This window comes from Galeopterus variegatus, unplaced genomic scaffold (assembly GCF_000696425.1).
Source record: "Galeopterus variegatus unplaced genomic scaffold, G_variegatus-3.0.2 Scaffold8215, whole genome shotgun sequence".
In the NCBI taxonomy this organism is placed as follows: Eukaryota; Metazoa; Chordata; class Mammalia; order Dermoptera; family Cynocephalidae; genus Galeopterus; species Galeopterus variegatus.
In genome coordinates, this window is record NW_007734326.1 from 61,755 (window position 1) to 87,012 (window position 25,258).

The 25,258-nt window shown below is 40.9% G+C and overlaps 1 protein-coding gene across 1 annotated transcript in view; it reads left to right on the forward strand.

Moving 5' to 3' along the window:
* Window positions 1-25,041, forward strand: part of TTL (tubulin tyrosine ligase) — a 33,089-nt gene extending 8,048 nt beyond the window's left edge. The window contains exons 5-9 of the mRNA XM_008592709.1: window positions 4,120-4,352; window positions 11,760-11,895; window positions 12,908-13,177; window positions 19,311-19,454; window positions 24,927-25,041. Coding sequence (XP_008590931.1) covers window positions 4,120-4,352; window positions 11,760-11,895; window positions 12,908-13,177; window positions 19,311-19,454; window positions 24,927-25,041 — 898 coding nt within the window. The remainder of the gene's footprint in view (window positions 1-4,119; window positions 4,353-11,759; window positions 11,896-12,907; window positions 13,178-19,310; window positions 19,455-24,926) is intronic.
* Window positions 25,042-25,258: the final 217 nt, after the last annotated feature.

The following is a 25,258-nucleotide window of genomic DNA, read 5'->3' on the forward strand; positions in this document are numbered from 1 at the left end:
ATTTAATTTTTTTTTTTTTTTTTTTTTTTTTTTTTTTTTTGTCTTTTTGTCTTTTTCCGTGTCCGGCAACGGATCGCAACCCTCAGTGTTGCCCCCGTACCGGACCAGGGACCGGCAACGGGATTGCAACCCTCGGTGTTGCTCCCGCACCTCGCTCAGCCAGTGAGCGGGAACCGGTCTGTATGTGGGATCCGAACCCTCGGGCGGGAGTGCCGCCGCGCTTCCCAAGCGGCGCACTATCCAGTGCGCCACCGGGCCGGCCCTGAATTTAGATTTTATAAAAAATTTATGGTTGGGGCTGGCCTGGTGGCGCATTGGAGAGTGCGCCGCTTGGGTTCGGATCCCATGTGGAAACCGGTTCCCGCTCGCTGGCTGAGCGTGGTGCGGGCGCAACACCGAGGGTTGCGATCCCGTTGCTGGTCCCCGGTATGGGTGTGACACCAAGGGTTACGATCCCGTTACCGGTCAGTAAAAAAGACAAAAAGGAAAAAAAAAAAAATTTATGGTTGAAGAAGTAGATTTACATACCCAGCTGTTTCCACATACAAAAAAGTTTTTCAGTAACTAAACTGAGAACCAAAAATATCATTTTCCTTTGGTATTCACATACATTGACAAAACTCATTCATCTTTTTTAGGAAAATTGATTTGACTTTTAAGCAAAAGCATATCATTTTCAAAACTCTGTCCAAGTTATGTAAATTTACCTACTCTTGTGTCAAGTCAGTATTGTTACTATCATATTCCAAGGGGTACTGAATATATTGAAAAGTAACTCCAAATTTATCAATATCAACAGAGTGTTTTTTTCAATTTTTTAGCAGCCAATTTTCATAATGCTGTCTATTACAATTAAAATCTTCTACATATTCAGTCATTTTATAAAAATATTGACTTGTGTTTGTTATATTATTATTATTATTGATTTGTATTATTATTGACTTGAAGTTGGAACATAAGCTTTCATACCTGTCTGGATAGATCATAAGTAAGGTCTTTTCCTTTCTTGGAGCTTTAAATTTAGCTTCTTCATATGCAGTGTGGAGACAGTGAGAGAATGTAAATAATGCTGCCATTTTTATCTTTGATTATTGAATGAAATATTGAATTATTGAGTGAAAATAATAATTTGGTGAGCATTCCTTTAATTTCAAGGAAATCTGAATTGGAGTTAACAGTACAGTAAATCTTTGTAAAACTTTTCCATCTCTCAGTCCACGAGTATAGGCAAAGAACACAGTATCATTAAATTCATTGTCTTTTGTTTCTTTCAACCGTTCTATGAACTGGCAAATCATTGTAACATTTGCAAGTATATACTGAACCATTTCAACAACTTGTATGGATACTTACAAGAGTATCCATAGCACTTGTTATAGTCTGCTTCAGAAAACTGAGCACAAATGTTTCCAGTATGTATCACACAGTGCAGAGTTTCCAGTATGTATCACACAGTAGAATGAAGTAATAAAGGAAACATGAGTTTATTAAAATCCCAGCATATCCATATTTTAGTACAACTTAGTCCTGTCTGTCATGATAGTAAGTAATTTTTCACATGTAGGTGAAATTCTTTGACAAATGTGGAAGATTCAAAATACCTTCACCATGAGTTTCATATTTTTTAGGCTGTAATTTGACAATATTTTTTCATATACAAGAGGTCTTCCAAAAATTCATGGAAAGATTCATACTATCTTTTTTGGTGGGGAGTGGGCAGCTGTCTGGCATGGGGGTCCATATATTATCTTTCAATTAAAAATTTCCATGAATTTTTTGAAGATTTTGAAATACTTTCATATTCGGAAATCCTTTTAGACAAAACATATCCAAAATATTAATTGGGCAGCATCTTATATGTCACACAACTCATCTAAAGCTTAAAAAAAATGAAATATTTTTCAAATTTTCAATCAGTCTTTGATACTGTTAGTTAGAAAGGTTTTGTAGTCTGTGGGAAATTGTGGCTTAGCTGAAGATTATTGACTTTTGGAAAATATCTTTTTTAAGTCTTTTCCTTAAAATTGTTTCTTCGAGCATGTTTTCATCAAAAACGGTTTTTTTTGGTGAAAGAATGTAAGCCATTCTGTAGTTGATCAAAGTTATAAGCTCAGATCCTGCTGAAAATTTGTTAAAATTTTTTTGTTGTTGGATATTTAGTTGTGATTTCAGCCACTAATTTCATTTATTCTTTTTTGAGAGAAAAATGCTTATGAAATTTATTGTGTATTTGCTGAAAGTCTCTTTTAAACAGCAAAATGCTTTTTCTCTTTACTCAGCCACAGCATATTGCAGGTCCCATTCATTGTGAATCTGTGACATCCCTTCTTTCAGTTATTTTTTGTCTTCCTTTATTGTCCTGGTCATAGTTCTAGTTTCTGTGTCTCTATTCAGTTCTGCATCAGTAATATACCTGTGTTTTAAATTTTAGGATTCGTTCATACTTATGTTTTTAACTAGGAAAAGAATTATTTTTCACCTTATTTACCAATTATGATTTACTAGCCAGCACTGTCTCTCGTGCTCTCTGCATTACAAACACAGCATTATGTTTCATCAGTGCACAGAAAGAAATCACTTGAACTGAATCAATCTATTGTCCCTGACTAGAACAGCAATGTGTTTGTATGTGATACTAGAAAGGACATGTGGGGGCCAAGCCCGTGGTGCACTCGGGAGAGTGCGGCGCTAGGAGTGCAGCAGCGCTCCTGCTGCGGGTTCGGATCCTATATAGGGATGACCCGTGCGCTCACAGCGCTCACTGGCTGAGCACGGTGCGGCCGGTCTCAAAAAGGACCAAAAAAAAAAAAAAAAAAAAAAAGAAAGGACATGTGGGCCTGACATGCATGCTGCTATACAACCATAAAGTAAAATGTCATCTTACCAAATCAATAAAATTGGGCTTAATGGAAGAATATTTTACAGTGCATCAGTTTTTAAATTAAAATGAAACAACGTTTAAAATTCACTTTCTGAGTCATATTGCAAATGCTCAGTAGCCATGTGTGGCTCATGGCCACCATATGGGACAGTGCGGATATAGAGTTGGACGTTAGTGAGTCAGAAATTAGTTTGTTTTTGTTTTTTTGGTCCTTTTTGAGTTCAAGTAGCTTTCAAATTCTATTGCCTTTAATTTAAAAATTACTCTATTTTTAATCTCAATTTAAAGTTTCTTTTCATTATTTCTGCCGTTAGCTCACAGACTGGGTTTGGTAGGTGAATCTTAACACTAACAGCTCTGTTCTAGAAGGATGAGGGAGGCGTGTTAGCACCTGCACGTGTCTGTGGGTAGGTTCCTCGCTGGTTCTGATTCCTTGGGAGTAAGGATAGATTTAGAGTTAGACTTGGGGTCCAGGGCTTGCTTCCTGGCTGGTACTTACTACTTTTATGATCTTGAGAAGTTTACTTGTCTGTGACCCAGTTCCTAATCTGTGAAATGTGATGGTAGTGCCTCTGGCTCTGGGGGTCTGATTGGAGAGTAGATGCAGTGGGAAGCCCTTGATAAGCCCTTAGCTTTGTTAAGTGCCTTGTCCAGGGCCAGGCTTTATCTTCTGTGGTGTTATGTTATTTTGGGAGCAAGAGGCATGTTTCATTGTGATCACTGGTGTCATATGTCCCATTAGAAAGATTCCTTCTTTATTCTGTCACTGAAACCAGGCTGAGCTAAAAGCAAGAAATGAAGGATTTTTAAAAGTCTTTAGCTAATTCAGATTCCTAAGTAGCCTTTTCTCCCCCAGAGAGTTGGGCCAAGATAGTATTTTTGCTAGTTATCCAAATATTTTCCTCTGTTCCGCACTTCATTTTTTAGTGTTAGTCTGGCTCAACTGCAACTTTTTTGTTAAAAAGGTATTGGCTCAGGATCATGTCAAGTTGAGTTTCCTTAGAGATGGGTTTTTTAAAAGAGGTAAAGTTCTGGACATTAGCCTCTGAATTAACTGGGCAAGCCTTTAAAGCTGCATCTAACAGCTTTGTCCTGCGAGACTGAGAGCAGACAGAGGGGTTAGAAGGAGACCAGGTCATGCCTGCCTCCTTGAAAATCTCTGGGGGAAAGCAGTGGCCTTTCTGAGTAGAGTGGCGGAGCGCACAGAGAAAGGAGACTGACCCTCTGTCATCTGTCAGGCTAATCAAGACAAGCCCAGATCTGGCCGAGTCCTGCACGTGGTTCCCTGAGTCCTATGTGATTTATCCAACAAATCTCAAGACTCCAGTTGCTCCAGCGCAGAATGGAATCCAGCCACCAATCAATACCTCAAGGACAGATGAAAGGGAATTCTTCCTGGCATCTTTTAACAGGAAGAAGGAAGATGGAGAGGGCAATGTTTGGATTGCAAAGTCATCAGCTGGTGCCAAAGGTGAGTTGGCCATTGTTGTCCCCTTCTCTATTCCCTGTAGATTCCTGTCATGCTTTGTTAAATGGTACGTTAGATTTACAGACGTATTTAGATGAATGACTCTATTTTAGTCTGAATCATCAAGGGTAGAGACCATGTCTAGCCACAGAGTTTTAAATACCCACGTATGTGCTGGTGCCTTCTAAATGTCTCCAGTCTAAGTCCTTCCCTTTAAGCTCCAGATCCAGCGGCACCCTCACCATCTCTGGAAGACACTTCAGATTTAACAAGTCTGATATAGAACTCTTTATTTTTCCTTTCCAACTTTGCCCACCCCAGCCCACTCCTCTGTCAGTCTTCCCACTTAGTATATGATCCTGCTGTTCACCCCGTCTCTGAAGCCCAGCACCTGGGATTCACCCTTGACTGCTCTTTCTTTACAGTCTGTACCTAATGCATTAGCAAGTCTTGCTAGCTATACCTTCAAAATATATTCTGATTGAGACTTTTGCTTGCCATTTCCACTGCTCCACTCTAAATCAAAGCCCCGTTCTCTGTAGTCTGTGTTATTACAGTGCTGCTCACAGCCCTTCTCCTCCTCCCAGACAGTGATGTTTTAAAAACATAAATCTGATCATGTTACTCCCTGCTCAACATTTACCAGCTGGCTTCCTAATGCAATTGGAATAAACTCCCGATTCCTGATGGTAGCCTACACCGTTTGACATTTGCCTATATCTGTGATCTCATCTCCTTCTGTTCTCAGCCTTACTCACTGAACTGTAGCCACAAAGACTGCCTAGTGTCCCTCGAATACCCGAAGTTTCTCTCTGTGCCTGGACTGTGCTTACATGGGTTATTGTCCATTTCTTTGAGCTTGAATGTTGCCTCATCAGAGAAGGCTTTTCTAGTCTAGAATAGCCTATATGCCCATTACTTTCTGTCCCTTTCCCCTGCCTTGTTTTTCCTTATTGCACTGACCTCTTTCTAGCACGATATTACTGATTTATCTGTCCATCTCCCCCATCATATATATGTAAGCTCCATATAAACACACTTTCTGTCTTGTTCATCTTTGTACCCTCCTCGTAGGCACTCAGTAAATGTATGTTGAATGAATACCTAGAAGAGGTGAGGTTTATAATTTTAACTCAGGCTTAAAATAGATGCAGTTCCCAATGTAATGGGCACATAAACAGTCTCTCTCTATAACCACCATCATATGCTCTTTTAAAAACCATTCCATTTTGAACTTACTTCTTCTTTTATTGCCTTGGAAGACCATCTGGCCATTGGTACTCATTTCTATTCCTGGTCCAGTGGACCTCACCTTCTTTTCCACCAACCATGAGACAGGAGGGCATCACCTGGAATCTCCTGAAAGTGGGAGAGTTGGACTCTTGCCACAAGCCAGGTACCTCACCTACTTCCCTTTACCCTCTTGTGACCTCTTCTCAAGTACTGTCCCCTAGTTTGGTTCTAATGTTAAATGGGGGGATTGGAAGAGGAAGTAAACATCCTTAGTGTTCTACATTCCTCCTGTGGATGGGCTTGGAGTCAGAATGGCCATTGTGAGGACACATGGGTGGTCCCTGGGCCCTCACCAAGACAAGACATGGAGGCACACCAAGCAGCAGGGAGAGGTAAAGAGAACAAAATGCCAAACAAAAAATTTTTGCTTTATGAATTGAGGAGAGAAATGGTGTATATTTGTTTTGTTTAGGGACTAAAAAATGAAACCAATAGGATGAATGAATGTCTTTTATTCTTGTCAAACAAACGTTTATTTAGAACCTATGACATACTCTACATAGCTGATTCAGCCTTCAGACCATATCCAGCATCTGTTCTCCACCTCCGCTGCCCATCTCTGATCCGAGCCACCTTCATTTCTCACCTGGAGCCTTGCTCCCTGTCCTCCTGCTCTTGGCCATTCTCCAGAGTCTACATACAACACGGCAGACAGAGATTTTACTAAAGCATAGTCAGGCCATCTCAGACCATGTCACGTCTGTGCTCAGCACTGTCTCCTCTTGTGCCAGGACAGCACATGGCACCCAGCAAAGGTTCAGTGTACATAGTATTGAGTGAATGAATGAATGAAAGAATGAATGAAAAACAAGGAAATAATGAGTGTTCGGAGATACAGGAATAAGTAAGACAGACTTGATCTTTTCCCCTCAGGGGCCCATAATCTAGTCAGAAAGAAGGCTAAAGATGCATTATTTCCAGATAAGCTAAGAGTTGAGATGGCAATAACAAAAAGAACAACAAAAATACTGTGTCCTTGAAGCTCCTTGAAGCTTCCAAAAGTTCCTTCATAATTTTTCCTCGTTAGTGAGAATATGAACAAGTAAGTGCTATACGATACGCAGTTAACAAACACATGGAAGCATGCTACACCAGTTTCCACAACTCACAAAATAAATTTGAATTTTGTGTATCATTTTACACCGACAAAATAAGAAAACAAAAACTTTTAGTTACGCTGTGGCTGAAAGTTTGTTGTGAACTACCCCCGCTAGTGACAGTTCACAGCCCTTTAAAATGCAAAAGGATAACGCAGAGCAAGAGCCGTGAGGGTTCGTATCCTTTGGCCCAGTAATTTCATTCATGAAAACTTAGTCCAAAGAAATATTTAAAAAGAAACAAGAATGATGTACAGCAAAGACATTTACTACCATGTGACCTGTAATAGCAAAATATTATTTAGAAACAACCCCATTGTCCAGCAGTCAGTAAACAAATGTGTGATTTTTTTATGTCTACACAATGGGATATTTTTCAGCTGCTAACATCATTGTGAAGTTAATGTAGAAACAATGAAAATATTAACAATATAAAGTGAAAAAGGAATATGAAATGAGTTCACTGTGATTGAATCAGGCATTGCCCATATGTAAAGAAAGGTAATATGAGAAAATAAAAATAATTATGTTAGGAAATAAGACTGGGTAACTTTTCCATTTCCTGTTAAGACCATGTTTTTAAAATGATAGCTTTTTAAAGTTATAAAAGGGTATCTATCTCCTTACTTTTTCCCCATTATTTTCCAACTTACTAGCATTAGGTATATTAATTTTCAATAAGAAATAGTTTACATAAGGAAAATAAGGTTGGAGCGTATGGGAGGGAATGGGGTCAGATTATAGTAGAGCACAGTGTCAGTAGGTGATACAGTTTCAGGACATTAGTAGGAAAGTGGTGTTTTAGAATGATTATTATAGAAATATTTTGCAAGGTGCTACAGAGGAGGGGAGATTAAAGTCTGAATTTAAGAATTGACAAGTGGAAATAAAGAGAAACCAGAAAATCTGAGTGTGGTTCTTAAGGGAAATGAAACAGGATGAGTCATGTGTGTAAGAAAAGAGAAGAAGGAAACTTTTCCAAGTTGATTTGTAATTTCTTGTTTAAGAAGCTAACCATATGGTGGGACAAATGGCATAAGTGGGGTAGTTGAGAAGGGAGTTGACTTTTAGGAAAGATGAATCATTGGACTAATGAACTGAACTGAATTGAATTCATGAGACTCAAGTGCAGATGAACTATAAATCTAAAGCACTGGTGGGAATGTGACAGGATATGAGAACAACACACAAAAGGCACTTACTTGCCTTTCTGTATTCTACCAATGAATACGGGGAAGCCAAAATTAAAAACATAATACCACTTACAGTCACTCCAGAGAAAACGAGATGTTTAGATATAAACCTAATGAAACATGTACAGGTTCTGTATGCTGGAAATTACAAAATGGTTCTGAAAGAAGTCAAAGAGGATCTAAAAAAATGGACAGACATACCATGTTCATGGATTGCAGGACTCAACTAGTGAAGTAAAGATGTCAATCCATCCCACACTGGTCTGTAGGTTTAATGGAATTCCTATCAAGATCTCTGCAAGGTTTTTGTGTTGACATTAAGACTGCTTCTGAAATTCACATGGAAAGGCCCAGACACTAGAATAGCTTAAATAATCTTGAAAAGAAGAATAAAGTGGAAGTAATCACTCTACCTGATATTAAGATGTGCTATATGGGTACAATACTCAATACACTGTAGTGTTGGTGGAGGGATAGAAACATACACTGGTGAAACAGAAAAGAGGACTCAGAAATAGAGCCAAACATATATGAGTATGCCCACCTGATTTCTGACAAAGGTGCAAAAGCCATTCAATAGAGGTAGGAGAAACTTTTCAACAAATGGTGCTGGGTAAAGTTGATAGCCGTAGGCAAAAAAATGAACATCAGCTAAACTTTACACCTTATACAAAAACTAACTCAAAATGAATCATGGACTTAAATGTAAAATGAAAAACTATAACATTTTTAGGAAAAAATAGGAGATAGGACTTGGCAAAGAGGTCTTAAACTTGACACCAAAGGTACAATCTATAAAAGTAAAAATTGATAAATTGAACCTGAACAAAATAAAATTTTTGCTTTGTGGAACACCCCTTTAAGAGGATGAAAAGACAAGCTACAGACTAGGAGAAAGGATTTTTAAGCCATGTATATGACAGAAGACTCAGATCTAGAATATATAAACAACTTTTAAAACTTAACAGTAAATAACAACAAACACAATCTAATTAGAAAATAGCCAAAAGACATGAAAATACATTTCATAGAAGAAGCAATACAGATGGAAAATAAGCAAGTTAAAAGATTTTCCATATTATTAACCATTAGGGAAATGCAAATTAAAACCACAGTGAGGTGTCCCTACACTCCTCTTAAAATGACTAAAATAAGATATGTTAACAGCAAATGCTGACAAAAATCTGGAGAAACTGGATCACTCATATATTGCTAGTGGGAATGTAAAATGTTACTGCTACTCTAGAAAAAAGTTTGGCAATTTCTTATAAAACCAAACACATAACTACCATACAACCCAGCAATTGCACACTCTTAGGCCTTTGTCCCAGAGAGATGACAACTTATGTCCACATAAAAACCTGTACATGGGCCGGCCCAGTGGCGCACTGCTACAGTGTGCCGCTTGGGAGCGCAGCGGCGCTCCCGCCGAGGGTTCGGATCCCACATACAGACCGGCCGCTCACTGGCTGAGCGAGGTGCAGGCACAACACTGAGGGTTGCGATCTGTTGCCGGTCATGAAAAAAGACAAAAAGGAAAAAAAAATTAAAAAAAATAAAAACCTGTACATGGGCCGGCCCAGTGGCGCACTGCTACCGTGTGCCGCTTGGGAGCGCAGCGGCGCTCCCGCCGAGGGTTCGGATCCCACATACAGACCGGCCGCTCACTGGCTGAGCGAGGTGCAGGCACAACACTGAGGGTTGCGATCCTGTCGCCGGTCCCGGTCCGGGCGCGACACTGAGGGTTGCGATCCTGTCGCCGGTCCCGGTCCGGGCGCGACACTGAGGGTTGCGATCTGTTGCCGGTCATGAAAAAAGACAAAAAGGAAAAAAAAATTAAAAAAAATAAAAACCTGTACATGATTGTTCACGGTAGTTTTATTTGTAATACCCCCAAACTGGAAACAACCCGAAAGTCTCTCAATGGGTAAATGATTAAACAAACTGTGGTGAATTGATACCATAGAATACTACTCAGTAATAAAAAGGAATGAACTATTGATATATGCAACAACTTGGATGAATGTCCAGGGTATTATGCTGAGTGGAAAATGCCATTCCCAAAAGATCATATACTGTATAATTCTATTTATATAACGTTCATACTGTATAATGATATTTATATAACATTTTCAAAATGACAAAATCATAGAAATGGAGAACAGATTAGTAGTTGCCAGAGATGGGGGTAGGGTGGGGAGGTAGGTAGGTGTGGCTTTGAAAGGGCAACATGAGGGTTCTGTGCAATAGTGGAACTGTTCAGAATTGGAGAAGATAGATATAGGTAAATCATATATCCAGTAAGGGAGCTGTATCCAGAGTGTATTTTTAAAAACTTTGATTGGAGTGCAGCCTTGTAATACCAAGGTCACAGGTTCAGATCCCCAGCCAGCCACCAAAAAAAGATAAATAAATGAAATAAATAAATAAATAATAAAAAACTTATAACTCAGTAATGAAAAGATAAATGATTCAGTTGGGAAATAGACAAGAATCTGAATAAACATTTCTCTAAAGAAGATATGCAAATAGCCAATAAGCACGTGAAAACATGTTCAATATTATTAGCCATTAGAGAAATGCAAATAAAAACCATGTGAGATAATATGTCATAACCAAAAGAATGGCTGTCATCAAGAAGGCAGATGATAACAAGTGTTGGTGAGGATGTGAAGAAATTGGAACCCTCATACATTACTGGTGGAAATATAAAATAGTGCAGCCACTTTGGAAAACAGTTTGGTAGTTCCTCAAAAGGTTAAGCATAGAGTTACCATATGACCAGGAATTCCACTCATAGGTATATTCCCAAGACAATTGAAAAACAGGTGCCTACGCAAAAACTTGTACACAGATTTTCATAGCAACATTATTCATAAGAGCCAGACAACAGTGGAAACAACCCAAATGTTCATTAATTGATGAATGAATGAACAAATTGTGGTATATCCATACAGTGGAGTATTATTCAGCCATAGAAAGGAATGAAATACAGATACATGCTACAACATGGATGAACTTTGAAAACTTCGTGCTAAATGAAATTAGCCAGACATAAAAGGCCACATGTTATATAATCCCATTTATATGAAATGTCCAGAAGAGGCAAATCCATAGAGACAGAAAGTAGATTAGTGGTTGCAAGGGGCTGGGGTGAGGAGGGAATGAGAAGTGACTGCTGATGTGTACAGAGTTGATTTGGGAAGGCGATGAAAACGTTCTAAAATTAAATTGCATTAATGGTTGCAAAACTCTTGAATGTACCAAAAACCATTGAATTGTGTACTTTAGAAGGGTGAATTATATATGTAAGTTACATCTCGAGCTGTTAAAAAGAATATGATATCATTTATTTAATGTTAATTCTATTACAATGCTGCAAGGGATGTATTTGTACATTTGTCTTTATGCCCTAACCTTCCTGATATTTCTGTGAAGGTAAAATGTTGGAAGTGAATTTATTGGTCTTAGGCAGTATGCAGTCTTTATTGTGGTAGCCATTGACCAGTAGTAAAGTAGCATTTATTTTGAGTCCTTAGACTTTTTGAATATCTGTAAAACTGAAATTTCATGGTTGGAGCCTGCCAAGATCATGCTGACGATCCTATATGGAGAAAGAGTTAGTTGGATAATCCTGGGTGCTCTCATGGGGAGAGGGAAGAGTGACAGGTTGGAGGAGAGAAGGGGAGGGAGAAAGAAGACAGAGCAGGCCACTAAAAGCCTCCTGTATGTTTTTTCTGCTGTCAGTATTTCCTTCCTGGCTTTATAGAGGGCTTTTCCTCTTAGAGTGAACTGGACTAGTTTCTGTTTTGCTTTTGCTGTGTCAGGTGAAGGCATCCTCATCTCCTCGGAGGCTTCAGAGCTTCTGGATTTCATAGACAACCAGGGCCAAGTGCATGTGATCCAGAAATACCTCGAGCATCCTCTGCTTCTAGAGCCAGGCCATCGCAAGTTTGACATTAGGTAATGCATCAGTGTCCATAGCTTTTGTGTTTATTCACCTGAAAAAAATGCTGTGGTGTGTGGTGAGGAGGGGGACATGGAATGCGAGAGAATATTTGACTGTTTAATATGTTACCAAAATTGACTGCAGCTGAATGGACCTGAGCTTCTATACCTAATTTTCTGTTTTTCTTCCAATATTTCTTTTTTCTTTCTAGAAAATGTTACTAAGATTATAGATTTTCTTTTTGTATTCTCTTTTACGAAAATGACTTGTGGATCAAAGAGAGGAGTGTAAATGTATTGGGGCTTGCTTAACAGTAGAAGCTGATAGGCATAGAACACATAATTCAGATTGCCACATAATTTGTCCTCCATTATTCATGTCCAACTTTTTATGGATTGCATGAACACTCCTCAGGTTTTTGGACTGGTTTCTGAGCAAAGGGCCTGGCATGATGAAAGAGGTTGTGTGGTGCTTTCTAAAGCTGCACAGCCCTCTCTCCAGCTTGCCTTTGGCCTCTCTGTCATCTCAAGGAGGACTGTTGGTCTCCTTGATGCCGTAGTAATGACTTGCTGCCTCTTGAACATCAGTCCTATATCAGATCAGCTTCAGGATGAGCACCATTCCTCTTAAGATCAAATGGGGGTTTCATACATTAACCTTAAAAACCAGCCCATCCAAATCTCTTCAAAATACTGCACCTTTTGAATGGATCAAAGTCTCCTTGTCATTTATGGTGAAATGTTTTGTTTGCCTCGTTATAGTGATAACCCACTATCTCGGCTAACTCATGGTTTGCCACATATAATTTTAGAAACTACCTCCTTCCCTTATTCCTCCCACCTCCTCCATTCCCCCAAAATGTCAAGGTATGGGGATAAAAATAAATAAATAATAAATATATGTGTATATATATATATATATATATATATATACACACACACACACACACACACACACACATATATATATATGATATGGAGAAACTTTGGGTGACTTGAGTAAAACAGTGTTTTTATTGAATTGCAGAAGCTGGGTCTTGGTGGATCATCAGTATAATATCTACCTCTATAGAGAGGGTGTGCTTCGGACTGCTTCAGAACCATATCATACTGATAATTTCCAAGACAAAACCTGCCATTTGACCAATCACTGCATTCAAAAGGAGTACTCAAAGAACTATGGGAAGTATGAAGAAGGGAATGAAATGTTCTTTGAAGAGTTCAATCAGTACCTAACGAGTGCTTTGAACATTACCCTGGAAAGTAGTATCTTACTACAAATCAAACATATAATAAGGTAACTTAATTGTACCTTTTTTTTTTTTTTGCTATGTGTTTCTTCTTGAAGGAGCTTTGGATGTTTACGCCTTTCAAGGAATTATTCTACTTAAGTTGCCTAATTTGTGAGCAAAAATTATTTGTAATATTCCTTTATTTTCCTTTTAGTTTCTGTAGGATCTGTAATGATGTCACTTTTTTCATTCCTGATATTGATAATTAGCGTTTTCTCTCTGTTTTACTTAGATTGGCTAGCAGTTGATCAATTTTTTAAATCTTTTGTGTGTGTGTGGCAGCTGGCTGGTAAGGGGATCCAAACCCTTGAGCTTGGTGTTATCAGCACCATGCTGTAACCAAGTGAGCTAACCTATTAATCTTAAAAAAAAAAAAAAAAAAAAGTTTGGCTTTATTGTTTTTTATATTTTTGTTATCAGTTTCTTTGATTTATGCTCCTTATTTTCTTCCTCTGTTTTCTTTGGGGTTTAATTTTCTCTTTTTCTAGTTTCTTAAGGTGAAATTTTATATCGTTGGTTTGAGAGATTATTTCTTTTAAAAAATATAAGCACTCGGGGCCGGCCGGTGGCTCCCTCGGGAGAGTGCGGTGCTGATAACACCAAGGCCTCGGGTTCGGATCCCATATAGGGATGGCCGGTTCGCTCACTGGCTGAGCGTGGTGCTGACAACACCAAGTCAAGGGTTAAGATCCCCTTACCGGTCATCCCTATATAAAAAAATATATATATAAGCACTTATTGCTATTAATTTCCCTCTGAGTACTACATTAGTTTCATCCCACAGATTTTGCTATGTTGTGTTTTCATTTCCATTTTATTAAAATATTTGCTAATTTCTCTTCTGACTTCTTTGTTAACTTGTGTGATTTAGAAATTTTTGTTTAATATGCAAACATTTGGGAATTTTTTAGTAATTCCATTATGGTCAGAGGAACATACTTTGTATGGTTTCCTTTCTTTAAATTAATTTTTCGTGGCCCAGAATGTGGTCCGTCTTAGTGACTGTTCTGTGTGCACTGAAAGAGTGTATATTCTGCTATAGGTAGGCAGAGTGTTCTATAAATGTCAATTAGGTCAAGGTGGTTGATAATGTTGTTCAAGTCTTTTATATCCTTGCTGATTTTCTGTTCTACTTATTCTATTCATTATTGAGAAAAAAAGCATCAAAGTCTCCAAATATAATTATGGTTTTGTCTATGTCTCTTTTCAGTTTCATCAGTTTTACTTTATATGTTTCAAAGATCTGTTAGGTGCATATATATTTAGGATTGTTATCTTTTCTTTGGGAATTGACCATTTTATCATTATGTAATTTGTTTTTATCTCTGGTATTATTTCTTATTTTCTAGTTTGTCTAATTTTAGTATAGCCACTCCAGCTTTCTTTTGATTAGTGTTTCCATGGTGTGTCTCTTTCCATCCCTTTATTTTTATTCTGTTCTATATATATTTTATATATTCTATTCTATATATATTTTATTATATCCTGTATATTCTGTATGTGAAGTAGGTTTTTGGTAGGCAGCATATAGTTGCATTTTTTTAATTTTTATACAATGTGATCACTGGATCAATGTGGAGATTATTATTTTTGCTGTCAACAGTTATATATATTTTCATACATATGATAGATCATCAGGTTGGATTGAGAAAAAAAATAAACTATATACTGTCTATAAGAGACCTACTTTAAATATGAAAGGAGAAAAATTTTCTTTTATATTTACCCAGATACTTACCATTTCTTTTGCTCTTCCTGCAGTTCTGGATTTCTGAATATCACTTCCTCTCAGATTGAAGCATTTTTTAAGAGCAGTTTTGCTGGTGATAAATCCTCTTAGTTTTCCATTATCTAAAATGTGTTTATTTCACCTTATTCCTGAAAGATATTTTCACTAGATTTACACAAACAATGTTAAGCAAAAAGTACAAGCTATATACAAAATGTATACAGGTTGATTGTGTTTATATAAACTGATAAACTAGCAAAACTAAATAATGCATTATTTAGAGAAATATATATGTATGGTAAAAATATGAAGAGAAACAAAGGAATGAAAAACAGAAAATTCAAAATAGTGGTTTATCTGGAGGGCAGGCGGGAGAGATACAGGGAATGTACTTAAGGATATTGGATGCTGGGTACATGTGTATTCATTAATATTACATATATTTTAAAATCACAAGACATTTTTATTATTATGTATAGTTAATATTCATTTCATTTTCCTCATATATTTTAGCCTTTTATGTTGCTTCTCTTTCTTTCCTACATTTCCTTGCTTTGGTCTAGGATCATTTACTTTATTGTTAAAAAAAACCCCTAATTTTTAGTACTTTTTAAGTAAGGTCTGCTGGTGATGAATTACCTCAGTTATTATTTATCTAATAATATATTTTGTCTTCATTTTTTAAAGACATTTCTCTGGAAATAGATTTCTAGATTAGCAGATAGTGTCTTTTACCATGTTGAAGGTGGCATACCAGCCTCTCCTGGTGTCTCTTTTCTGGTGAGAAGTCACCTGAAATCTTAGCATTGCTCTTAATGTATTTTTTCTCTGTTTTTGAGATACATTTTTGTTGTTTTTAATAAATTTTAGTATGAGATGTGTGGAGTTTTCTTTGTGTTTATTCCTGCGCTGGGTTTGTAGTGCATTTTGCATCTGTGGCTTGGTGTCTTTTATCAGTTTTCAAACGTTTGTGGCCATTATCTCTTCAGTAATGGCTTTTGCTCCATTCTCCTCTCTTTCTGGGTCACTGATTACATGGATGTTAATCTTTTCACTGTTTCTCACACTCCTCGTGGCTTTTGTGTATCATTTTCTCTCTCTATGGTTCCGCTCATTCTTTTCTTCTGATTTATCTTTCTGTTTGCTAGTCCTTTGGCTATTAAAACTCATTAAAAAGTTTAAAAAGTTAAAAGCTTTTAAAGTCTGCTATTAAACTCATTCATTGACTTCTTGATTTTAGTTATTGTGCTTTTTAATTCTGAAATTTGTTTGCTTTTTTTTTTTAGATTATAGTTCTCTGATGAAATTCTCCGTGTGTCTCATACTTTTTTGAACATATTAATGGCAATTTTTTAACATCCTTATCTGTTAAGTCCAAAATCTGGATTACCCATCATAGAGGTCAGCGGACTGTACCCTATAGGCCATATCTGGCTTACAGCCTGTATTTGTAAGGTGTGTAAGCTAAGAATTGTTTTTAAACTTTTTAAAGATATTTTTAAAAAAAAGGAGGAGGAGAAGATTATGCAACAGAGTCTGAATGTAGCCTGCAAACCCTAAAATATTTGCTATCTTGCCCTTTATAGAAAAAAGTTTGCCAATCCCTGACGTATAGGTCTGTTTCTGTTTCTGTTTTCTGTTTTTTTTCTCTTTGTCCTATTTCTTAATATGCCTGGAAATAGTTTCTAAATGTTAGTATTTATGTATTACAGTTTACTAAATCCAGGAGAGATTTTAAAAAATCAGGTATAACATGCATAAAGTGTGTTTTTTAATTATACATACACTTAACCTAACTATGATACAAATTGAGATATAAAACATTTACAGCACCCCGGAAGTCATTTTTGAGCTCCCATGAAAGTATGTATTCTCTGCCAAAGATAGCCACCCTTCTGAATTTTATCACTATAGATTCCTTTTGCTTGTTCTTAAACTTTATGTCGATAGAATCATATTGTATTTCCTGTTCAATTTTTTTCAATGTTGTATATGTGGCATTCATCCATATTGTTGCACATAGCAATAGTTTATCCTTTTTTAGTGCTGTATAATATTTTACCGTGTGAATATTCTACAGTTTGTTCTTTCTATAGTTAATAGACATCTGGGTTTTATCTCTTATATTTTAGACCTATAATCTCTCTGGAATTGTTGTATGTTCAAGTTTCATGTTTTTCCACAAGGATATCCCATTGACCCAGAGCCATTTGTGCATAAGACTGTCCTTTCCCTACTTCATTGTGGTGTGCCTTTGTTATAAATCAATGGCTGTTTATGTGAAGGTCTGTTCCTGGGATCCCCCTTCTGTTCCATTGGTCTATTTATCTGTCATGTCATTGCCACCCTGTCATGGTGACTGAGACTTTTTCCATAACGTTTTCTTGCATAGAATCTAGCAGAATAATTACAGGACTTGGAGTCCCATTTCTTCAGGGATTGTAGGTGGTTAGAATTCTGACACCATATAAATCAAGTATGCTGGGGAAAAAATTCCTATTCAGGCAAAAGACACGTTGGAAATTTGCTATACCCCCTCCACATTGTTCTATGCAGTCAGAGAGTGTTGTCACATGGGTGCTATAAATGTCCCTCACAGCTCTCATGTTTTCTTTTTCTTCAGCCAGCCACCCCCTAACTTCCCACTCCAGCCAAAAAAAAAGATACCAAATGAAGTCTCTGATGATGCAAAGCATCCTTTAAAGTGAATTATTAATCTTAAGCTTGCAGCAGATAAAAAATAATATTTAGTTTTGACTTGGTTCTCAGTTTTTCCTTCATGTGTAAGCGTATAATGCTCCTTTCACCTTTTATGCTTTAGTATTGTTGGTTTCTCTCTATCTCTGTCTCTTTTTTTAACCATGAGCATCTACGGAACTTGAACTTTTCTTAATTATAATGTTTTTAAGAGTGTTTTAATTAAAACAAAAGCTAAAGATTTTTTCTTGTAGAACAGAGCTAAGATATTTTCTTAAAATGTGATGTGTGGCTTGCCAATGTGGATTAAATATGGATGGGAGAAGATGTTTTTATTATAATTGGTTCTTAAATGGCTAATCTGTCAAATTATTTTTAAAGGTTTAAACATGCCATAGAAATACTTTACTTTTTGGGAAAAAGAAAAGGAGATTGAAGTTGGCGGGGCAGGAGTGGAGAAGGGTTGGGAGAGCAAGACCCTGACTCCAAGTTCAGCAAGGTCTCAGTCCTTTTTTAAAGTCACAAGTCAAAACCTTCCTGTAAGGATACATCTTAGAGTCATCAGTCATGTGGAAGCCAGTTCCCTGCATCTTTTTCCTTCTAGATACACAGCTGTGTAGGATAGTTATCTCTGGTAATCCTAGAGTCATCATGACACATTTTATTTACTAAGATAAATATTTTGCCTCAGCGTTCAGTTGATGGAAAAAAATCAGAGAAGATCTTCATAAAGCATAAACGGCATGGGTTTTCTGGGATGGTTACACTAGGTAACAGGTATTTATTATTCATAAATAATAAATTTGTGATGATCATACTTAATGATGAACCAATAAAATATGCTTGTTCACAACATTTATTAAATGTGGATTAAATATGGATGGGAGAAGACATTTATTAAATGTAAATAACATTTATTAAATGCTTCCTGTGTACCAGGAGTTATGCCAAGTTCCGTAGTGATTATTTCATTGAACAGTCTCAGCATTAGGAATAAGCACTATTTTTACCCCTAACTTTATAGGTAAGGAAATTAAAGTTTGGCTTAGAGAGGTTAAAAAAACTTCTCTGAGATTTTGGCCTGAACTCAGACCTCACATACCTATTCATTATGTTTCTGAGATTCACTTTCGGCTTTTCTGTGTCGCTAAAATGCCCCATTTTTTCCCAAACAGTAGTTGATGCTAATAATAATTCTATTCTGTATTTCAATATTTAGTTTCAATATGTATAGCTCTTAAATCTTTGAATTAGCATTCATTTGGCATTAGAACTAGAGCTAGTAAAAGAAATTAATGAGGCCGGTATATCTTGTTTTTGCAAATTCTACTCTCCAGCAAATGGTAGTTCATTTTTTACATGGCAGAAATGCATGGAAATGTTTTATTTGTTATAAACAAATGTGGCAGCAGCCCACCTGTTGGAGGAATCTGCACTTATAAAGGCCGCAGTGACTCAGCGCAGTGCTGCTCCTTGAGGCCTGGGAGGTGGCCTTTGCCTGGAAGAACAGGAGAGGTTGCAGAGATTTCTAACAAATTGCTTGATAAGTAGCATTCTCTTGAATAATCTATTGGTAATAAATCAAAAAGACAGAATCCTGTCAAAGCTGATTTAGATATACATTTGATATAAAATCTTCCAAGCACATCTCAGGTGTTCCTTCCCCCTTGAGTACCCCATTCTTAATGAGCTCGCCCCTTCCCACCCTGCAGGAGCTGCCTCATGAGCGTGGAACCTGCCATCAGCACCAAGCACCTCCCTTACCAGAGCTTCCAGCTCTTTGGCTTTGACTTCATGGTGGACGAGGAGCTGAAGGTCTGGCTCATCGAGGTCAACGGCGCCCCTGCTTGTGCCCAGTAAGCCTGAATGCCATTGTGTTTTAACAAAGTTGTGCAGTTGGAATAGTCTGTCTTGGTAAGGTGGTGAGCTATCATTTGAAGGGTTCAAGCGTAGACCCCTTTGACTGCTATCAGGGAGGATGTCACAGTGCTAGGAGTGCTTGGGGAGGACTCTGTCTGGCAGGGGCTTTTCTGAGTTATTTCCTTTCTCCTTTCCCCCATGTGTGTTGGAGCAATTGGTCTGTGCTCAAGTGGGTGGTAGATGCCAGAGAGACTCTAATGTAGCAAGTTGAGTGAGCAGGGTCCTGTGAATGGGTGATGACCCAGAACAGGGCTCCGCAGTCAGGAAGTGGTCTGAGAAGGTATCATAGACACAGTGGAGCTGGAGCTGGATGCAAGGGAAGAGTGTTCAGATGCAGAGGGAGGTGGGGAGAGCCTTCAGAGAGGGTCGCAGCATCCAGTGGGACCTTGCTCTGTGCTGGGCTCCATGCAAGCCTGGGAGATGCACATATGAACAGAACCTGCCCTGGGGAGCTTCTTTTCCTCCTGGGGAGAAGCCTGGCTGTAAAGGTGCCAGTGTCTTGGAGGAACAAATGACGAAGGTGAGAGGGTAAGTTGGGACCTTCCATGGAAGGCCTTAGTGTCAGGGCAAGTCATTTAGACTTAATCCTCTTATGCTATTGGTTCTTGTGAAGATCCGCTTTCATCATGTCAAGACCCTTGCAGGTTCCCATGCCTACATCTTAGAGAAATTGAGAAATCGAGGTGATTTTTCAAAAGGTTAGGAAAAAGTTCTATACCTCTGCAGGACATTGTTAACACACAGGTAGTTCTTTGGTTAGGAGCTGGGCCTTTGCCACTTGCCTGATGGCTGTGACAGGTGTGGTTCCATCTCATTTGTCACTGTCTGCACTTCCCGGTGCTCCTTAGGTACCACCTGGCCTGCAGGCCCTGCACCAGGCCGCGGGCTCACAGTGGTGAGCAAAGAGGGACAATGGGGAGAGACTGTGGGCAAGACAGAGGACCAGACAAATATAGATGACAAATTAGGACAAGCACTTTAATGGAGAGTAAAGGATGTGAAAAGGTAATATAAGTGAGCAAAGGCCCCCACTGGGAAGCGATGTTTGGACGTGAGATCTGAAGGAGGAAAGCGAATTAAGCAGGCCAGGGGTGGAGGAAAGTGGGTTTTTACATCTTCCCATCACTGCACTGACAGGTGTGTGCCAGTCTCTCCTGTCAACGGTTTGTGCCTCTGCGGTGCTCTGGACCCTGCCCTCTCTCCTCCTGTCCTCTCGTCTTCCTCAGTGTCATTATCACCTTCCTTGCTGTGCAGTTCCATCAGCATGTGCCTACACAGCTTTTCCCAGCTATTAAAAAAAAGTCCTCCCTTGATGCCACCTCCTGCTCCAGCAATCACTCCTCCCTGCTGCCGTCACCGCCGAGCCCCTGGAAAGCAGTATCTGCACCAGCCTTCTCCTCTGCCTCTGTTCCCACCCATGCTCTGGTCCATTCCACGCTGGCTTCCCTCCTGACCTCCCTACAGAAACTGTTCTTTGACGGTCACTATCCAAGATCATATGGCCAAGTCCAGGGGCCCCTTCCTGTCTTCACCTCCCTGGACCTGCCGGCAGCATCCGAGGCAGCTGACCTCCCACTACTGTGGCATCAGGCTCACTGTGTGCAGGCAAGCTTGGCTTCCTCTTGCTCATTAAGTGCCTCAGGTCTCAGCCCTAGGAGTTCGTCACTTCCCTCTGCACACTCTCTCTGTACGTGATCTCATTCAACTTCATGATTTTAAAACCACCAAATTGGGCCGGCCCGGTGGCTCACTGCTACAGTGCGCCACTTGAGAGTGCGGCGGCACTCCCGCCGAGGGTTCGGATCCCACCTACAGACCGGCCGCTCACTGGCTGAGCGAGGTGCAGGCGCAACGCCGAGGGTTGCGATCCCGTTGCCAGTCCCGGTCCGGTACGGGTGTGACACTGAAGGTTGCGATCCGTTTCCGGTCACGAAAAAAGACAAAAAGGAAAAAAAAAAAAACCACCAAATTAACGCAGCCCAGAGTTGCAGACTGGTATCTGCACCTGCCTTCCCAGTGTCCTGCCAGATGTCCTGCTTAACCTCCTCCCAGACTTGCCCATTTCAGTGAGTGTCTACCGCCCACCTCTCCCAGATCCTAGGCCAGAACCTGATGGGGATCCTGCCTCCACCTTCCACTACCCTCAGGTTCTGTCCGTTGGGCATGTGGGTCCTGCCTCCAGCCTCCTATGTCCTCTGCCCTCTACTCCCACTGCCATCACCCTGGTGCAGGTCATCTTCCCTTGGTGGTGGAAGTTTTAGCAAAGAGCCTCCTAACTGGGATCTCCACTTCTGCTCTTGCCTCTGTAAAATCCATCCTCACCCGAGCAGCCAGAGTGGTAAAATGGAAACCAGACCTCCTATTGCACCTGGGGTACAAACCAGACTTCCTCCCTCCACCTGCAAGGCCACTGCCTTGCCCACCTCTCCAGCTTCACCCCAAGCCACCATTCCCCTCAATTGCTCTTATCTGCCATAGGGCCATTGTGGTTGCTGTCCCCTCCGTGTGGAGTCCTCCCACCAGTCTTATCATGGCTGGCTCCTTCTCTGCCAAAATGACATCTCAAGGAAGACTCCTTGAATAATCCCACTTCTGATTTTCTCTAGTCAGAGCCTTAGTAGTCTCCTTTATTGCACTAACTGCCATCAAATTAACTAGTTTTTGTTCTAGCATGTGTACTCCGTGAGGGCAGTAGCCTTGTTTTTCTCGTCCATCAAGTCCTACAGCCTAGCACTGTGCCTGGCACATAGTTCTCTGTAAATAGTCGTCACATGAACAAAGCATATTCCTGGTTAACACCTTTACTCACCTGAATAGTAATTGGGTTTTATTTAAGTGGAGACGTGTTTATATCGTCCCTCTACTCCCTGGTGTCATTGGTGCTTAAATGCAAAAGACATATTGGGCCGGCCCGGTGGCGCACTGCTACAGTGCGCCGCTTGGGAGCGCAGTGGTGCTCCCGCCAAGGGTTCGGATCCCACATACAGACCGGTTCCCGCTCACTGGCTGAGCGAGGTGCGGACGCAACACCGAGGGTTGCGATCCCGTTGCCGGTCCCGGTCCGGTACGGGCGCGACACTGAGGGTTGCGATCTGTTGCCAGACACGAAAAAAGACAAAAAGGAAAAAAAAATGCAAAAGACATATTAATCAGTTAGGCCCACCCTCCGCACACCAGCTGGGATGGGGGCTGTGGAGAGGGCTTACTGTAGAGAGCTCTGAGAATGTCCACATGGGGCTTTAAGTGACACAGTGAGTGTATCAAAGACAGGGATGCCATCAGGTCTCAAGCAGTGAGCCACAAACCGGCATGTAAGATGCCGTCAGGCATACAAGTGTACAGTGTAGAAAGGAATACGTAATCTCACTGGCCAAGGGGGAAAGCGGTTCTCTTGCCTGAAGCTCATTTGGATGTTAACTAAGCAGTGTTCTCCAGCATAGCTCTTTGATGGTGAGCATACATTATCCTTTGTCAAGACACAGGTAATCTTTTGCACTTCCTTATAAGACTGAACACTTTCCATAGAGACTGAACACTTCATTCTCCATTGGCCCTAAGGGCTCCGGGCCTCCATTCTCCATATTGGAAAGGGCGGATCTGCCTCTTTTACTCCATATAAGAAGTGAAGGATGCCCAGGCAGAGGGGAGGGTGGAGAGACAGCAACCTCTCCTTAGTTGAATTGAAGTGGGTGAGAGTAATGGCTTCGACTTTCTTTCCCCACCTGTAGTGCCCATGTGGAAAAGCTTCCAGTAATGGCTAATGAGTGTCAGGAGATACTGAACACAGCATGCTTTGACAGCTCGCAGCTCTCAGTGCCTTGCTGAGTCCCAGGTTTACTAATGACTGTCACTCCCTCATGCAACTCCTAGTCCCTGTCACTTCAGAAGTGGGAGGTTGAGTGGTTTGGCCACACCACACTGTTGAAAACAGGACCTGATTGGTGCAGACAGAAGAGGCAGGGGCTGGAGAGTTGGGGGGTGGGGAGAGAGGAAAGAGCAGAGCCTAGCAGGAGAGGTGAAGGGTAGTGGCAGTGAGGACTTCCCAGGAGAGAGTGCAGAAGCATGGCAGCTCAGGAGCTCTGTCTTCCCAGAGGGCCTTGCAGGAGGCTAGAACACAGAAGTGCCAGCCCAAGGGCCGTACAAAGGGCTGAGGGCAGTACAGAGGGCAAGGGGTAGGAGAAGTTGTTCTGTGATGGGAGGGTGATGTAAGGGGCTCGCCACTGCAGCGGGAAGGATGGGAATTAGGCCGCGAGGAGCTCCTAACTGGTGGAGATTGGGATATAGCATCTTCTGGAAAATATTCAGGATATAAAGACCTGTGTCCTTCCAGGCAGGGTGGCCTGGGCTCCTGCCCTCGGCTCCAGCCACCAAATGTGTCCTGAGTGAGTTGGGTGGGTGGGCACACGTCGCCCAGAGCATCATCTCAGATGTGGGTTTCTTCTTTGGACCGCACGTCTGGTTTCTTCCTGTGTTAGAGGCAGTCCTGAGACAGCTGGCTCTGGGACCTCATGCACTGCCACATGCAATGGCAGAAAGCCCACAGGGGTGAGTGGCCACAGGAGATGGAGAGCCTCAGAACTACCCTGAGAGGCTGGAGGGGAGGTTTTCCTCCTTAACTTTTCCACTTTGGTAGTTCCATTGCCTCTGGATGAAGACCAGACCCCTGAAGCCGTGCCTCAGGGCTGTATGCAATCTACACTGCACTGATCCATTTGCAGTACCCACTTCTGCAGACACCCTGAGTGCTCTCTCCTCGGTGCACGCCTCTCCTTCCTTTTTGCTGCTCCTCTTCCCCTCACCCCCAATGCTCACACATGCTCTCTCTCCTGTTCCTCCTGTCCCTTCTGTCCCCCCTCCCCTCCTCTCATTCCTTTCCTCCCCTTCTCCTCTCCTGTCCTTCCACCTCTGTCTCCTCTTGTCTCCTCTCCTCTCCATTCTCCTCCCCTCCCTCTTCTTTTCTACCCTGTCGTCCATTCTCAGTCTGACTTCTGTTCGTTCTCCAGGTCTCAGCTTTGCTGTCACTCCTGGGGATTCTTCCCCAGTGTCCCCTCCACCATACTGGTTGGTCTTTTTCCTGGGTAGTGCCCGCCAGTCCACATGCAGCCTCGCAGACAGGCAGGAAGGCACGTGTGCGCTGAGGAGATTGCCTGTCACCCTGCCAGGCGGAGCAGGCTTGTCTGCCTTGCTCACCTGTGACCCTTTCTGCAGCTGTTACCTGAGGGCGTGCTTCATCTGGCGCCTCCTGCAGTATTTGTATGTATGATGGAAACCAGTTTTATAAATGTGGTCACAAGATGGAATTTCTAGGGCAGATCTTGGTTAAAAACAGCAACAACAAAAAAAAGCTTTGATTTTTTGCTTGTGCTTTGATGAACGTCCTCAGTGACATTTTTTGAAATGCATTTCAGGAAGCTGTATGCAGAGCTGTGCCAGGGCATCGTGGACTTAGCCATATCTAGTGTCTTCCCGCCCCCAGACGTGGAGCAGCAGCAGAGCCAGCCAGCCACCTTCCTCAGGCTGTGATGGACGGAAGAAGCGCAGGCCCTGCTCCAGGGGAGGCGGGTGACCCAGGCCAAACAGGGAAGACGGACAGCGTACACAGATGCCATGGTGGAGGCCGTGAACATGATGCTACGCTGAGAGCCAGCTGCTCAAGGGGCCTCCCAGGCAGAGCTCTGGCCGGTGCTGTGGAGGCTTGAAAACTGGAGCAGGTGTCTGGGAGGAGGGCAGATATTCTTCT